At 35.1% G+C, this 17,398-nt stretch overlaps 1 protein-coding gene across 1 annotated transcript in view; it reads left to right on the forward strand.

The window, feature by feature from the left end:
• The first annotated feature begins 8,359 nt into the window (after positions 1–8,359).
• Positions 8,360–17,398, forward strand: part of LOC131065715 (uncharacterized) — a 35,970-nt gene continuing 26,931 nt past the window's right edge. The window contains exons 1-3 of the mRNA XM_058000312.2: positions 8,360–9,228; positions 16,890–16,926; positions 17,064–17,300. Of these exons, the coding sequence (XP_057856295.2) occupies positions 8,927–9,228; positions 16,890–16,926; positions 17,064–17,300 (576 nt within the window). The 5' untranslated portion in view covers positions 8,360–8,926. The remainder of the gene's footprint in view (positions 9,229–16,889; positions 16,927–17,063; positions 17,301–17,398) is intronic.

Here is a 17,398-nt window from a genome sequence, read left to right on the forward strand (position 1 = left end):
ATCCTTTTAGGCAACAATATTCATAAATCCAAGCTAAAGAGGCATTGCTCTTATAAGAAAGGAAAAGATAGTTGAAAAAGAGATATCTTGCAACAAGTGTAAAGGGAATCCTTGGAGGAGAAGAGATATTTTCTCAAAAGACATCTACCTCCAAGAGGAGTTTCTTGAACAAAAATAACATCATTATCCAAAAGAGAGGAAAGACAACAAGAATGCATACCTTCCCCTATTGCTAAGTGAAAGGAATTCTTGATGAAGGATGACACACTTTTGACCCAAAGTGAAGGGTTTGTTTATAATATAGACATGTTGGCATTTGGAGGAATTGATTATGTGTTGCATTGATGTTTTGTCATTGATGGCAACACCGACTGTTTTGGTTGTTTACTAGTTTTCAGTTGGTTCTGGTAGAGTGGTTGATTATGATATTGATTCGGTATGATTTGGTTTGTGGAATTGGTTTGGATTTGTCATTCATGCTGTTCAGATGTGTATCACGATCAGTTGGTTCGGGATTTGATGAATCAGGAGCTATCATTTGTTCTAGTAATCCTTTTGGTCACCGATAAGGGTTTTATCGACAGAGCTTTGTTGAAGATCTTTTGATGCACATGATAAGTGGTGTTGGTGCGGCTTCTAGATGGCTCTCAGGATGTTGATGGTTATCATTTTCATGTTCCAGTTCATTGGTGGTATTGGATTTGGTTTATGGCGACCTATTTTGGGTCCAGTGTTATATAGGTTTTGGACCGATTTATATAACGTGTTGGAGGATGTTCTTGATGTGTTACCAACGGGATTTAATGATTGGTTTACATTATTTTCGGCCTAAGCCGACTTGGTTGATCATTGGATTGCGAGTTTATGTTATGAACTTATTGTATTATCTTTTATGTAGCCGACCTAATTGTTTAGGTCCCAGGTTGGTATAAATATAATGTAAGATCTCTTTGTAGATCATGGGAATATGGGATTATGGTTATCTGGGTGCGAATAATGTTGTAATGATATGCAGAAGGTTTGGTCGATCATAGGTGATCGAATTGGGTTTGTAAGAGAGGTTTAAGGCCTTCGGTATTGAGCTTAACCAGAATTGTACTCAGGCATAGGAGATGCTATCTTTGCAGTTCACTCTTCTTTCCGGATTGTAGTTTGATGTTTTTGTAGTTAGTGAGGCTCCTTTTTGTGATGAGCAATGAGCTCTAGGCTGATGGCCTTCCTGCATGTGCAAGCCCCTCATATTGTAATCACATACTTACTGCAGAAGTATTATCTGACTGTGGGTAGGCTTCCCACCGTGGCTTTTCCCTTTACCGAGTTTTCCACGTACAAATCTTGGTGTCATGTGTTCAAGATGGATGATAATTGTTTTTTGATTTATGTTTATGTTTAATTGCTATAACAGTTATTCCGGTATTTGGTTTATGCATTCAGGTATTGAGTTTATGTGTTCCGATAATAAGGATTTGAATGCTTAAAGTTTTGTAATCCAGTGACAACTGATTCACCCCCCCCCCCCCCCCCCCCCCCCCCATCTCAGTTGTCCTCTAGTTATTTGAGTTGTCTAACAAGACATACATTGCCAAGTGTAGAAGAGGTTGTAGTCGGGGATACACAGACACTGGAATACTCTTGATATATTGTTGGGGGATATGAGGACGAAGACTCTCCAACAATGGATGAATGGATTTAAAGATATGGTCCCCATTGCCTTACAAAACATTGATGATAGTTAAAAGCTATAGTTACCAATATATTACACAATGCTTGACAAAATCATTGCAATGGTCCTGAGATTTGGTAGATTCATTACAAAGGCCGAAAATGTCATTGGTAATAAATGCAGGGAGAGCCCAAATAAAGTGCAATAAATTCAGAGCTTCAAGTGGCCAACCAACTTTGCAATTGCAAAATGGCATCAAGAGTATTGCACTATGGAGGAAGAATGAATGAAAAAACATCATGGTAAGAGGGACAAACTATGCTTTGAGCATAACTCAACTACAAAATAGGAGCCTTGCCAAGTCATCAGATAACAAGTATCCTGTGATGATTCAAAGCAATTGATTATGTTAGAAGCACAAATATTTTGGTCATACATCATTCAATGCCTTTGTCATCTTTCAAGGCTTATTTCAAGTTACTGTTTATTTCTCTATCCTTTTTGTTCATGCATTTTTAGCTTCATCATCAGCAACAACGTCAACAAATTTTTTTGTCTCCAGACGAAGCAGTCATAATACAATAGTGCACACATCAACATCATGCCACATCACCAAATTTTGTAGCGACAATTTTGTAAGGGGTAGTTTTATTTGTATTTCCCTTCTTTTGGAGTGCAAATAATTTTTGTCTTATCTGATATAATCAAAGGTACCTAGAATATTCTCAAATAGGCAGATTAGATCTTAATATGTTAGCAATTTGGTCGAAGCTTGTTATGATCCCTTCTTTTCTATAAAAGGGAATTCAAGGCCAATTGCAAGGGATTCTAAAATCTTCAAGTCTTGTAATTTGGACGAGTAGAAGAGAGTAATTTTTAGTTTGAGCAATACAATTGTTGATAATGGTAGAACTGAGTATTTCTTATGAATGTATCAACCATTTTGCATGAATCAATAAAAAATATTCCAAGTTATCTCCTATGTTGTGTCCTCTTCATGTGTATGAATTATGTCCATTAAGGATGGATTATTTGTCTTTGTAAATTTATTTTGTGAATGTGAGATATATTTGCAGGTTCTCTTCAAGGAAGGGATTAAGGTCTGTAGGTGTATTTCAACCATTTGGGGAATGCAGTCGTGATCTACAAGTAGAATTTGGAGTAACTTGCAAACTTATGTTCATGTCAAGCATGGCTAAAAAATGTTAAATTGGTTGGATCGCTAAATAAGCTTGAAATACTTGAAGTTTTGTAATATTGATTCTGCTGCAATGAATCAAGCACCGATCCTTCAAAACTTGAGTGAATTTTAGATACCATTCTAAATATTGTTGATTTGTTTCCCTTTTAGATATTCATAGGAGTAGGTATAGGTTAGAATTCACTCCCAATTGTGCGTGAAAATATTAAATAACTATGAAATGAGACAATATGAAGTTAAATATATACATTTTGGTTAAAATGTGTTGGGAGTAAATTTGCATTGTTGCAATATTAGTTCATCTTGTTGCGAATTCTTTAAATATTGCAAAGGGTCACCTCCCTTGGTCCCATAGAGCCTAAAGTATAGGAGATCATTCAATCTTGGATTGAGATATCATTTGTTGGTCACCGATCTGAGTTCATGTTGATAGAATTTGGTTCATTCTTAGGTGAATTCAGATAATTAGTTGGAAACACCAACAGGTTCAATCCCTAAGTCTAGACTTGTTGGATCTCTTTGGGAATGAGTAGCTCCTACAATGCAATTAGATCAAATATGATAATGATTGGAAGCTTGATTTGACACTAAGGGGACTTATGTTACAAAATTGATTTTTTGGAACTAAGATGATTCTAAGAAGAGGGAATTGGATGCACTTATAGATTCTAAAAGCTCAATCAATCACAAAGATACAATTGATTTAGATCCCAATCGAGTGATTTAATTGACCCTTTGGATTACTAGTTTGATAGTTGATCGTGGCACTGGATTCTAACAATCGTGACACAAATTATGATCAGTTGTGAAAATTGATTAGCAATTGCAAGCTTGATTGAGGACAAATGCAAAAACTTATTTGGTAATTGCAAAACAAAGTGAGTTTGAATGTTACAATAGATTTGCAATTGTAAAACTCTATCCTAATTTGAAAATTTAAAGTTTGCAGATTATTTTGAGGTAAAAACTCAAATAGATTAAGTGATCAAATAGACAAAATACAGAAAATACAGTATGGCTATTGACTCTCTATCCCTGTCTAGCGTAATGTATGTTCATAGGCCAAATTCAACACAATTTTTCACTGGTCTTAATACAATCGAGAACAAATCAAACAATATTCACTTCCTAAGGACAAGGTTCATTTGCTAAAGTCAGGCATGCATCTTAGACACTCCAACCCAAATACTTCACGCCCAAAGGGTTGTTCTACACTTGTAAGTTTTTTCTTGAGTAGGATAGGTAAGGGCCTCTCGGACTAGAAGGATGACCCAATGAACCTCTCCTCGAAAAGCTACCAATAGCCTATGCCAAGCCAAAGATTTTTGTCTCTATTGCAAGGGAGGTATACAATGAGTAACTTCATGGTGTGATGCTATACCCTTGCACTCAAAATCAATGTAATGTTCGATCGAAAAGGGGTGGTCTCTAATTACAAAGGTGTTTAGTAAGGTCCAAGATTTCTAGTACTCGAGACAATAGTTGTTGAGACCTTATTTGTTACTTTCGTCATCAAAACTAGATCCTCATGCACATGTGTCCTGCATCAACAGGGAACACATAAGAAATGACCTATGGGTCTTCACCAACACAAAACCTACAAATTTTGCTTTCGATCCTTTATATAGCCCACTAGATATGTGTGCTTGAGGTCGAACCCTAGGGTGATGAGGTCCTCAGGCATGCCTCCTACTAAGAGAAAAAATAGGTGTCGTTATGCATGTCTCGTGCACCCCAGATTCACGAAGGCAAGGCGAGAGGATACACGCATGATCGTTTAGGTCAACCCCAACAAATGTGTAAGCGCACAAGACAATCACAAGAACAATTAATTCCTTTTAAGAAAATGAAGTGTTTTATAACCATTAGACACTCAAGAATAAAAAAATAAAGACATGAAACCCTGCAACACACATATTAGCAGTTTTAGATTGTTGTCTTGGACCCATAATTGCCATGCATTGAAAATAAGATATTAGTAACACAAAAGCTCTACATTATGAAACAAAAAATAGAAAGCAAAATCCTAATTTGAAAATTAAGCTAAATTTTCTTTTTTTGTTTTTTGAATTTAAAAATTCTAAAAATAGGAACTTTCTAAAAATAGAAATTTATCAAAAATGGAAAAATGCCAAAAATAGAAACCTCCTAAAAATGAAAACTTACCAAAAATAGGAACCTGCCAAAATAGAAACCTGCTAAAAGTGAAAGCTTGCTAAAAATAGAAACTTGCTAAAAATAGAATCCTGCAAAACATAAGCTTGCCAAAAATAGAAACCTGGTAAAAATGGAAACCTATCAAAAATAGAAATCTACTAAAATTGAAAACCTACCAAAACTAGAAACTTGCCAAAAATAGAAACACGCTAAAAATAGAAACTTGCCAAAAATAAAAAACCTAGTAAAAATATAAACTTGCTAAAAATGACCATTTTTTTAATTTTCAAGAAACAAAAAATAAAAAATAAAATAAAATAAAAAACAGAAAGCAAAAGCACAGTTATACTTGACAAATGTGTGGACAAAGAATTCACTTGCATAATAGAAGAACTGGTTACTTTTGCAATTGGAGACTCTTGATAATTTTTTATTGATCTCTAATGGCACCCTCGAAGTAGCCCTCAACTTGCAAGATCAAAGTCACAAAATTTCACATGAACAAGCTTTAAATTGATCGATTCACGCCAAGTTCACCAAATGTGTATGAGGAAAATTCATCAGTGTTAATAGACTTAAAGGTAACCACAAAACCTAGATCTATTAGCAATCATCCGATCATAACTCAATAAAGGAATACAAAATGGAAATTAACAAAACAACACATAATTAGAAGATAATCAAATCCATGTTGACTCCGATGTATCTAGCCTCCATTGTTCTTCTTCTTTTCGTGGAATGTGGCTCTCAAAGCCACACTTTGGAAAATACGTGCAATATTGTTATTAGCACAAGAATTACAAAGATCATGGATGTTGAAAAGGAGAATTGATGTTCAATTTATAGATTTCAAAAAGATTGATTGAACGGTTGAGATTGGGTTGAAGATAGGATTGATTGACATCTGAGATTCAATGAGACAGGTTGGTGAGAGATAATTACTCATTCTGACTGGATATGATTGAGAGAATAACTCACTTAACATACTAGTCAAGAGACATGATTGGGAGGGAGACCGACTTGATTGATTAGTTAAGAGAATTGATTAAATTGTTAACTAATTTAATTGAATCAACCATAAAAAGGTGATTGAAGACTGATTGAGAGTCAGTGGCAGTTAGGAATTTCCACATGTGATGTAGGAAATTTAGAATGAAATGTCATTTAGATTGAATTTGAATTTTTGACAATGTCAAATGAAATTGGAATTATAGGGAACTGAATTTGAATTGAATTTGGAGGGAAATTAGATTTATTTGAAATGAGGGATAAATGACATTAAATAAATTAGAAAATTTATTTAAGTAGAGTACATATTGGATAATCAAACAACTTAAAAAATATATTTAATTATGGGAAAAATAGAAATTGTATTTAATTAAACGATAAAGATTATTTAATTAAAGTAAATCATCAAGATTAATTAAATAATAAGATTATTTAATTAATAAAGTGGAATCATGAATTATGAAATTGAAGAATAAATATAAAATAATTAAATAATTAAAATTAAATTAGTAAAATTGGTTTAGCGAGACAATTTTAGGTACTTAGAAATTTTCTTAGTGCAAGGAAATAAATGAAACTTATGTGAGCTTGTCAACTAATTTGTGTTTAATGGTCTTTATACAAAGTATATAATGTGGGAGAATGTTCAAAACACGTTGTGCACTTTTTATAACATCCTTGGTGGCATCTAGATAATCATGACACTCTAATGTGAGGCATGGAAGCATTAATGACAAAGAGGGATGTTTGAGGAGTGTAACTCTTTGTAAGAGCATCTATTGTAGTATAAGAGCATCCATGATGGGGATACTTTATAAGTCATTTTTTACTTCTTAATAGTTAGAAATAATTAAAAGCAAGTCCTCATAAGATGTTACTTTTAGGTAATTATAAGAAAATTGTGTGAGCTTATGGATTAACTGTTGGTTTCTTACTTCCCTCCAAAATAGAGTTACACTCTTTATTGTCTTCTACATTTTTATGGGCAAGAAATATGTAAATGGGGCATTAGAATTCATGGACTTCCTTGCATGCCTTATACTTTGGTGCACAAATTCACCTATTGTTTTTTATTATTGTATGGTGGTTTGTGCAAGCATTATGTTTATACACCCATGCACACAAGATTGTAAGAAAATTAATGGATAGTCAGGGATAATATATTGGTGATACATGATTAGATAAGAGAAATTTCATCATATTGTTAACATTATTTGTTAATATAATAAGTGGTGTTATTTTTTGAGATTTAAAAAAAAAAAGGTTATTTATGGTAAATCTTGTGTCAACTTTATGCGAGTCATTGTTTACTTTATGTTGCTTTTCATATTTTGTATTATGTTAGCATAATTTCTCTTGTAAAAATTTATCAAAAAAATAATATTATTAATCAAAGATTGCTATTTTTTCCTTACATACGTATTTATATATTCATTCTTCCTTAATTCACTCGTTCTAATTGTTGCAGAGTTCTTATCATGGGTATATAACATATAATGCACAACAAGGAAACCAACTCAACTTTTCAAGAATTCATATTATGTATAATAGGTTTTCAGAGTTCATATTATTTTAAAGAAAAGTAGTAATTTTTATGTCAACAATTTAAATCAAACTTTATAATCTACTCAAAAAATAACTTAAACAACAAAATATAGAAAGCAAAAATTTCAAATACATCTAAATAATAATAAAAATAAAAAAATCTAAAAGATAAAAGAAAAGCTGATTTTTTTATACCTAATTGATATAAGTAGTTATATGTTGGTGGCAAACATTATTATGTGTAATTATCTTTTGAAATTGATTAACTATGACCAGTTGTTATAAATAGTTATAAAATAAAAATAAATATATACGGCAATCATTATTTTGTTTACCACAAACATTATTATGTGTAATTATCTTTTGAAATTGATTAATTATGACTAGTTGTTATATGTTGTTACAAAATAAAAGTAAATATATACCACAATCATTTATGTTGTTACAACATAAAAGTAAATATATACCACAATCATTTTTTTTGTGAAAAGTATTTTTAATTGAAGTCCAAAGTATCGTGATCACCATATGGTTACAAGCATTAGTAAATGAAAGGCATCTTTGCTAGGTTCTATCACTTTCGCCATAGTGGGAGATTCGTAGCATATTTAATTCGATGAAAATTCCCCTTTTTCAATTGTGGGGAAAATTACAGCACTCATTGTCTCCCGTCGCGGTTAACCAGTCCATTTCAACTACAAAAAGGTAGAATGACGAAACCGTTGAAGGGACATAAATCCATTAAAATAATATGAAACCAAAATGCCTTTGACTGTCGTTCAAACATTATCACTTTTGACGCTGGGTGAGTCGAACTCCTGTCCTGAGACTTACGCGTCTGAAAGTCACTCGAGCCAAATAAAATACTGTAAGCTTTCGATACGACGTCACCTGGCAAAAAAGTGGCAGGAGGCGGGAGCAGTGTCCCAACGTGACCACCGGCTTCAAATTTCAATCAAATAAGAAAACGATCATATGACCTTGGGGGAGGGGGGGATTAAGAGGCACAGAATCTGAGGCCTGGCGACCTTTCCTGATTATGTGGTTCTAGGTATACATCACAGAAGAAATCTAGAAAGCAGAAGCTTGTGCACGATCGGGCCACACTTGGAACGCTTCGAGCTCTGCTACATTTCGTCCCATTCGCTCATAAATTTGTTTTCCGCTGCTGACACGATCGGATAATGGAATACTTTTGTTAGAGATCTGGGGCTAGGGTTAGAGAAACCAGACGATGGAGGAACTGAGCTTTTCCCTTTTAGTGGCAGGAAGACAAGCTGTCAACTAGAGCGGGCGGGGTTTTTAAGGCGGGTATAGAGCAGAAATAGGGGTTGTGTTTGCGGGGGTAAAGAATGGGGGGAGTAACTTCTTCCATGGCGGCGAAATTCGCATTCTTTCCGCCAAACCCGGCATCGTATAAGATAACGGTGGATGAGGAGAGGGGGCGATTTATGATGACGGACGTTCCTAAACGGGAGAATGTGGAGGTGCTGAAGCTGCCGACGAGGAGAGGCCAGGAGATTGTGGCAATGTATGTGAGGAATCCTACGGCCTCCTTAACTCTTTTGTATTCCCATGGCAATGCTGCAGATTTGGGCCAGATGTACGAACTTTTTGTCGAGCTCAGCCTTCATCTTCGCGTTAATCTCATGGGGTTCGTAGCGCATGGATCTCTTTCTCTTAAACGATTTATATGATTTTTCCATGCCTTGTTTGCTTCGCTGTATTTTGTAGCATCCATTTCATTATTTTCTTGATTTGCGACGAGTAATAAGCTTACATTCCTGAAACCGCTCTATTATTTCTGTTTTTCTTTCGTATCTGTCTCCGAAGCCCGATTCGTCTCCCGGATTAAATAGTGTGAGATTTATTATTTAGAGAAATTTTACTATTGAAAGTTTTCTTGAGCCAACACGGTGCCACGTTTACTTAATACGATCTTCATTACTGTTCATGTTAGTGTAAACTTTTATTTTTTCAGTTGTCAGGAGGATAAACATCCTGATACTCATCTGGTGCACAAATCATCGACCTCCTTTAGTTTAGCGTTAAGGCTCGAGGGTTATTTATTCTACCAAATTTTGGATTTAGCTGACTAAAATTCTAGTGCTGCTTTGTAGAATAAACTTTTATGGCACTTGAGGCATTGATATACCAGATGTAGAGTCTCAGAATTGTTGATTCAATTCACATCATTTTATGACAAATCTTACTTTTATTACAATGATTACAATTTTTCACAAGTTGTGCAGAAATGTCAACTACCGCGATAACCTTTGAACATGTGCTTTTCTGTACTTGTATTTTTTGTGATCGCCGGCGAACTTTCTTTAGTAAGCTGTACTGGAAAATCTCTAAAAAAATGTTAGTAGAAGTTGCGGAGAAATATCAAAATTCTGTGATTATCTCCTTGTATATTCTGTAATCTCGGTCTAGCTTTCTTAAGTATGCTAATTGCAAAATGCATAATTTTTTTTTACCGCTAAACCGGTGCCAACAATTAGTTATCAACTTTGAATTTTTTTATCAGGGAAGATAAAGAATTTTCACCAGGGTGGTTTTGATGCGTTTAGGATATTTTTGTAGAAGCGCGTTTATTCCACAAGTATGTTTCAGAGGACTTCAGCATTTGGAGAACACTTCTACTTGCTTTCTTGCAAGAAAATTATAGTCAATGGAGCTTAGTGTATCTTTTGGAAAAACCAAGAATCAGTTGGTGATGAAACTTAATGATTAGACATGCTGCAAACACTTCCTAACCAGGGTGTGTGCATGTGTGAATGTGTCTGTGATGCTCCCATATGTTATCATAGGGATGGATCCGGCATGCTTTTCAGATGTTAAAATGCTTAAAACAAAGTAAAGTAGAAATTTTAATGACAAGTGTTTTAATAAGGGAGACAATGATAGGTTATATTTGGTATGAGTTTTCCACAGTCCATTAGTAGACGTGCAAGCTTCTAGTTCAAACTGTGTATTTTTTTTTGTTACCCACAAGAGGTATCCCTGCAACCCAGCCCAGCGCCCAACCTGCCTTACCTTGGTCTTACTTTTTGCCAAGTTGGTGCACGACGTTTTAGATCACAGTGATCCATCAATCAGAAGCTTGCATATCTAAACAATGAATGGTTAGCAACACTTTTCACAGCTATGAACTAAATCCTTATTAAGATATAAACTAAGACAGTGAAAGATCAATTAGCATTCTTGAACGAAGAGTTTAACTAATACTTTTTACTTTTAGTATTTTATACATATTCTAATATATTCTGGAATTACTTAAAATTTTACATGACATTTTTTGGTAATTGCTATCAAATGTAAGGCTCCGGCTGTCTTAATATACATTGTGTGTCATACCATTTTTTTTTACAAAGATTTTCTTTTATAGATCATCATTGTTTCATTAAATACTTGAAAATCTACTCGGTTTGAGAAAGGATTGTTAGTGTCAGCCTTGAATCAAATATGGATGTAGGAGCATTTTATGTCTCTATTGGTAAGTCCAAATGGGATGAATGAATGAATCTGGGTAACATTCTGTATGTGCTGATTTGATTTTTTTTAGGTATCTACACTCAGGTCGTTTAATGATGCCTTTTTCACAGTTCATTGTTAGACTGCACAAGAATATGAAGTCTTCTGATGCTTAATAGTGGCTTTGTTAATGCTTCCAGATTATTTTCTCTTATGTTTTCATTGTTATTTTGTGGTTGCTCTGCTAATACCAGCAATCTCTTATGATGTGACACAATTGATGACATTTACAAGACACGTGCTTAGAAAAGTATGCTTATCATTTCTTAGGTTGGTTTTGATACATATTTTTGTCAGTATTGTATACACCATGCAGTATTTGTTATTCGTGTTGTGGTTGTGTTTTGGTCTGAGTTTGAACAAAGTTCAGGGATGGTCACCATGCATTCTGAATCTGTTTAGTCATAGGGCTGTCTAACTCGTTCAATCCACCAAATCTGATGGAAAGGATCTCTTAATCAGTTAAAGCTTATCATAGCTTCTTTGACCCGATTCTTATAAACATGTCACTGCGACAATCAGTTCTATAAATCTGTGTGGGTATTTGTAACACAATTGGTGTAGCTGGTCTCTGCAAAATCTGTAAATTGTTTTCTTTATATCTGTTTCCTAAATTATCTGCCCTATCAGTTTACTGACCTGATGGAAAGGATCTCTTAATCAATTTTAAAGCTTATCATAGCTTTTTTGACCCAACTCATATAAAGATGTCACTGCTACAATCAGTTCTGTAGATCTGTGTGGGTATTTGTAACACAATCGGTGCAGCTAGTTCTGTAGATCTGTGTGGGTATTTGTTTCCTAAATTTTCTGCCCTATCAGTATACCGCTGATGAAAAGGACCTAGAATTGACAACAAACAGTGTGATGCAGTTCAGAATAGTTATTGTATCTACTTCTCAGAATGCTGCTTGAAGGGATTTAAAAAACTGTCTTGTCTAATGTTCTTGCTATAATTCACAATCCTAAATTATATTCTACAATGAATCCATCTAGACTGTAGTTATTTTACTCGTATTGCTGCATTTGTCTTGGATATCTGAATTCATGTCCTTAAGATTCAGCTTTTTGTAGTGCAAGTAACCTTTTGTTTCTTCTACCTCCTTAGACAATTCTTCACTATTTCCTTTCGTTCTTGTAAATCTAACAGGCCTTCATCCGACTGTGGTCAGTCAATATATGTTATGTGTATCTGCAGTTACTTCCCCCCTTCCTAGGGTCAAATTGGTGCTCTGATGTCAGGTTACGGATCTGAATGCATAATGGAGATTAATCTACCAATAATCAACAACTATACGTTATATGTGAAACATCATGCACAAGATGATATAGAAAGGTAATAATGATTGAGCACATGTACAGAGTAATGTAGGTTTAAGAACAGTTTTTACTTAGGGCCACGTGATTGAAGAAGGGTTGCTACCCTCAAACTGAACTATCCAATAATATTCCAGCGGGAATATCTGATAATGGATATTGTTTTTTAATTTTTATTGGTTAGTTGAACGTTATATAAGAGTCCTTACCCAGATAATTTTTTTTTTTATTACAGTAAGGAGCCATTCAAACCAGAATAGACCAAAACTAAAAGGACACATACTAGCACCATTAAATAATAATCTTACTCATCAAACTAGGCCCAAGCAAACAATTGAAGACTACAAAAAATAGAACTAAATCTGTACAAGCTGACTCAATCAGCATGATGGACTCAGAAGAATCCTCCTAGCTGCCACCTGAACACCTGATTCAATGAAGGATCTGTGAGAAGCCCAATAAACACCATCTTTTGAAATGGCCAGCAAGGTATAGAAACTTGAAATTTCCAAACATCTGTAATGTCCCTTTTCTGTTTTTTTGAAATATATGAATTTTTAGTATTACTTGTTGAATGTTTACAAACTGAAATAACAAGAGATGCAAATAGCTACAGTAAAAATAACAATTTGGTTCTCTTTTTCATATCGTAATATTCAGATTTGTCAATTTGGACTTCCAATTAAATAACAGATTCAGACTGGAATTAATTAATGAAAGACAAACGATACTGATATAATAATACTCTGATATGTACTGAGCAATATTAAGATTTTTATTCTTATCCAGCAATTCTGAGAATACAATGACATGCCTTAGTACCTGGATAGTAAGTGTGAAACCACAATTGACCAAAGATCAGCTTGTAGGCTGTGATGACAGCTGTTACGGGGTACAGCTCATATACAGAATGATAACTGATGCACTTAGGCCCCTGCAGTAGATGAATTGGCAGGCATGCATGAGATCTAATGTTTGATGGTGCCTTCCACAGTCAACTGCAGTCATAAATAGGCTGGCAGTGGCTGTTATGTGCTAACCACCCCTCCAAAATGTGGCCCGTTCAGCAGTGACTGCCTATTTTCACGGTAATTCTCCCCAATGATATGCAACGGACTACAAGGTGGCGATTGGTACTGGTGAGGCTGCAGAATCAGCCTCAAAGTTTATTGTAACAGTGTGCTCCTAGATTATAACAGTCTTCATTCGTTAGATTGTAGATTTGCTACAATCTTCCTAGTGAAATGTGGAGAATGCTGTGGATCCTCAAAGGATTGGTGTGGGTCACCAAATCAGCAGTGGATTTCAAGGATATACCTTGAAATCAATTATGCTGCTTCTTCAATATTTGTTGATTTGCAAGAGTCTCAAACCTGCAACAGTCTCAAACCAAACCGCTATATGGAAAAACCTGAATTGAATATCTGAGTTTCTTCTCCACAGCACTGTAAGCAGATGCAGCCTTGCACAAACCTGCAACAAAGCATACAGATAAAATTCCAAAAGTGATCTTCATATGTAGGAGTACAGAGATCCAGGATGCTTACTAAAATGTAATGTCACCTTCCTAATTTGTTGTAGAATCACAATTGCAACAAATTAGGCTTAGGGTTACATCTTAGTATCTTACCAAGTAAAATATTTCTTAGAGGAAAAAACATGATAGGTCAGCCCAAAGCCATTTCTACACTAAGCCCAAGAGCAGAGTGAATACCAGAGCTCTCTTGGCCTCGGTGGGCAGTCAATAAGGACATCTACTGAGGTGGCCTACTTAGCGAGTTGTTTGTACCTGCTTTCCCTATCAATGTCTCATCCTCCTAACAACAAGTGCCATCATTGTGGAGTTGGGCGGAGGTCGTAAGGGGGTTTCTTGGTTGTTCTATTTAAGTAAGCCCAAGAGCGGATCGATATCCGAGCCCTCTTGACCCTAGGAGCTAGTTATATGGTCAACCCTAGGGTGGCCTACTTAGATAACTCTCTTATAACCCTCCCCATACATCTGAGGCCCTTCCTACAAGATGGATTTCAGACAGTCAGGCATATCTTATATATGAGTATGCACTTAAGTATTTATCTATTTATGCATAAGCAACATATACATACACACCACACATGGATGTGAGAATATAGAGTGCTGAGAAGGGCAGATCTGAAAATAATATCAGACTGTTGTTTTAAGTCTGATCTGAAAGTTAATTCCTTTGATGTATTTGCTGTTGGATGACTAAAGGTTCGATCTGGATTTCCTGCTTTTATCAGAATTAGTTCTTATTTGATCTGTTGAATGTCTTGTTGGGTGTGACTATGTGTCTTTTTATACCTTCATATCGCATTGAGGAGACACATCTCTTTGGAAAGAGATATTTATTCAAACAGATCATGTCTCCTCATTTCTGTCTTATTATTCAAATCAGATCTGCACTTTTGATTATTCATATAATGCTTATTTTCTATTCCCCAAGTTGATCTGCCTTGGATGTGTTCCTCAAATGAAATTTCTCCTCTTTATATCTTCCAATGTGAGGGAGAGTCACACCTCTTCATCATATCTACCCTTTGCAAGGGTCACAACCTTTAATAATTATCACCCTTTGAAAGATTTACAACCCTTCATCATTTCTGCCCATTCCTTTCTACTTCCATGGATATCCCTCCTTGTTTCACATGCTCCTTTCTTTCTTCTTCCACCCCCCATCCTCCTCTCAAATGAGGTTCTCTTCTCCCTTTTATAAATCATGTTTGAAGGAGTCACAACTTTTCATTTCATGCCTTTTGACCATTCATTAAACTTAATTAAATTTTAACTATATTTTAATTTTATTCTTTTATCTTTTAATTTTAATCATATTTTTAGTCTTTTGTATTTTAATTTTATTATTATTATTTATAATTAAGTCCTATTCAAAGAGGGGTACATTACATAAAATGGCAAATAACATGTATCACAATGGGCGGTGTGTGAAAACAATGAAAACACCATGCAGGTGGTCTCGATTCAAATTTATCGTTGTCCTTTGAGCTTCACTTAAACTAATGATTAGTCCCACCATCATTAAAGAAAGGGGAGTGTTGTAAAAGGAGGACTATCATGATATTATCTTGAAATACAGGGATTCCTATTTAAGCAAATGCAATAAGTTCCAGTCATCTTGGAGTTGCTGAAATTTGCTACAAAAGGAAGTTGATCAGTGCCAACATTAGCAAGACTATGTGCAACACTGTTGCATTACCTATAACATTGTCTAAAGGTGACTGATTTGATGCCTAGACTTGATTCATGAACTTCCCCTTGTATTTCAGTCAGTCTCCAATCTATCAAAGATTTTTTTCTCTGTCCTTTAATCACAGTCAAGTAGTACCCTTTCATTTCCAGCCTTGTACCCTTTCATTTCTAGCTTTCTGCAGCCCAAAGAAACTGCTATTTTAAGGCCTTCTAACACTGCCAAAGCTTCTGCTTCATTATTCAAGTTTTCAACCATTTTACTCTTCACTTTAGTTGAGTATCATCCAAGTGTGGTTGCTTATGCTTATCCTTGCTTAACCAATGAGCTGGCTGAAATGGTGATAGATTAACCTTACTTAACCTGTGAGCAAGTTATCGTATATAATGGGGAATTGGATACATAAAATTAAATAATGAATGGATGGGTCAAGAAGATTCGAGGCTCTGAGATATCAAAGCAAATAACAACAGTGATTTCAAGGAGCTTGATACATCTACAAGATGCTATGATGTACAGTGATACACAATTATATCTATTGTGCAAATAGAATTATCATCAAACCAAGACAGTGTGTAACACTTTTCTTTAAAAGACAATTGGAAGGATTTGCATGCAGCTAGTCTGAATAAGCATTTAAAAAAGTGTACTGCATGGTACTTAGGGAGTGCGTTCAACATGATTTATCTACCAAAAGAGAAACACATTGTAAGAAAATTACACATTTTAGCAAGTTCTATTAAGCTTAGATTTGGAATGTAACAAATGTTCACAGATCAGGCAGGAACAGGTCATCTAGATGATTTGCATTTGTTCAGTTAACCTCTTTTTTTTCGTGTTATGGTCTTGAATAATCAACTCTCTTTTCTAGCCAGTGCAATTATATGGCAGTTTTCTTTCCAAAGTAATGCAATTGTGCTACCATGGATAGTGTTGTAGTGGTCCTTTGAGTTTGTCAGCAAAATTGTAAGGCCATATAAACATGTGTCCAAGTTAGGGATACTGAATTTCAGCATTGGCAACTTTCATAATTTACCTGTATCATTTGGCTTATGATAATGTGATATTGTATCAGTCCATCCATATCATGGTAATTATTGCAGAACGATGAAAGAGTTTCCTTGTTTAGAAATTGATATGTTCTCTGTTCAGTTGAATGCTATGTTACTTGCAGCAGTAGGAAAAGTGTTTTGCAGCCAAACTTCGTGATAATTCAGGTGTCAGGTGCTTGTTTTTGCAGGTATGACTATTCTGGGTATGGTCAGTCTACTGGCAAGGTGAGACTCTTGTAATAAATACACACTTGTATTGGCTGTCAGGATGATATATGACAGGTTTATAAGTAATTTTTAAAAGTAATATGTCGTTGTTCACATTATGATATAATTTGACTTTTCTCTGTGTTCTGTAATAGCCAAGTGAGCACAATACTTATGCTGATATTGAAGCTGCCTATAAATGTCTTGAAGAGCAATATGGAGCCAAAGAGGAGGATATTATTTTGTATGGCCAGTCCGTTGGAAGTGGTCCAACTTTGGATTTGGCAGCACGGTTGCCTCGTCTGAGAGCAGTTGTCCTCCACAGCCCAATACTCTCTGGTTTACGTGTTATGTACCCAGTAAAGCGAACATACTGGTTTGATATCTACAAGGTATTAATTATTTTATATTCTCTCCTCACAAATTATTATTCTAAGTCAGTGTAGATATTTACCTGATGCTAGGCATGTTGCTGACTGGATACTTGTTC

This window comes from Cryptomeria japonica, chromosome 7 (genome assembly GCF_030272615.1).
Source record: "Cryptomeria japonica chromosome 7, Sugi_1.0, whole genome shotgun sequence".
NCBI classification, from domain to species: domain Eukaryota; kingdom Viridiplantae; phylum Streptophyta; class Pinopsida; order Cupressales; family Cupressaceae; genus Cryptomeria; species Cryptomeria japonica.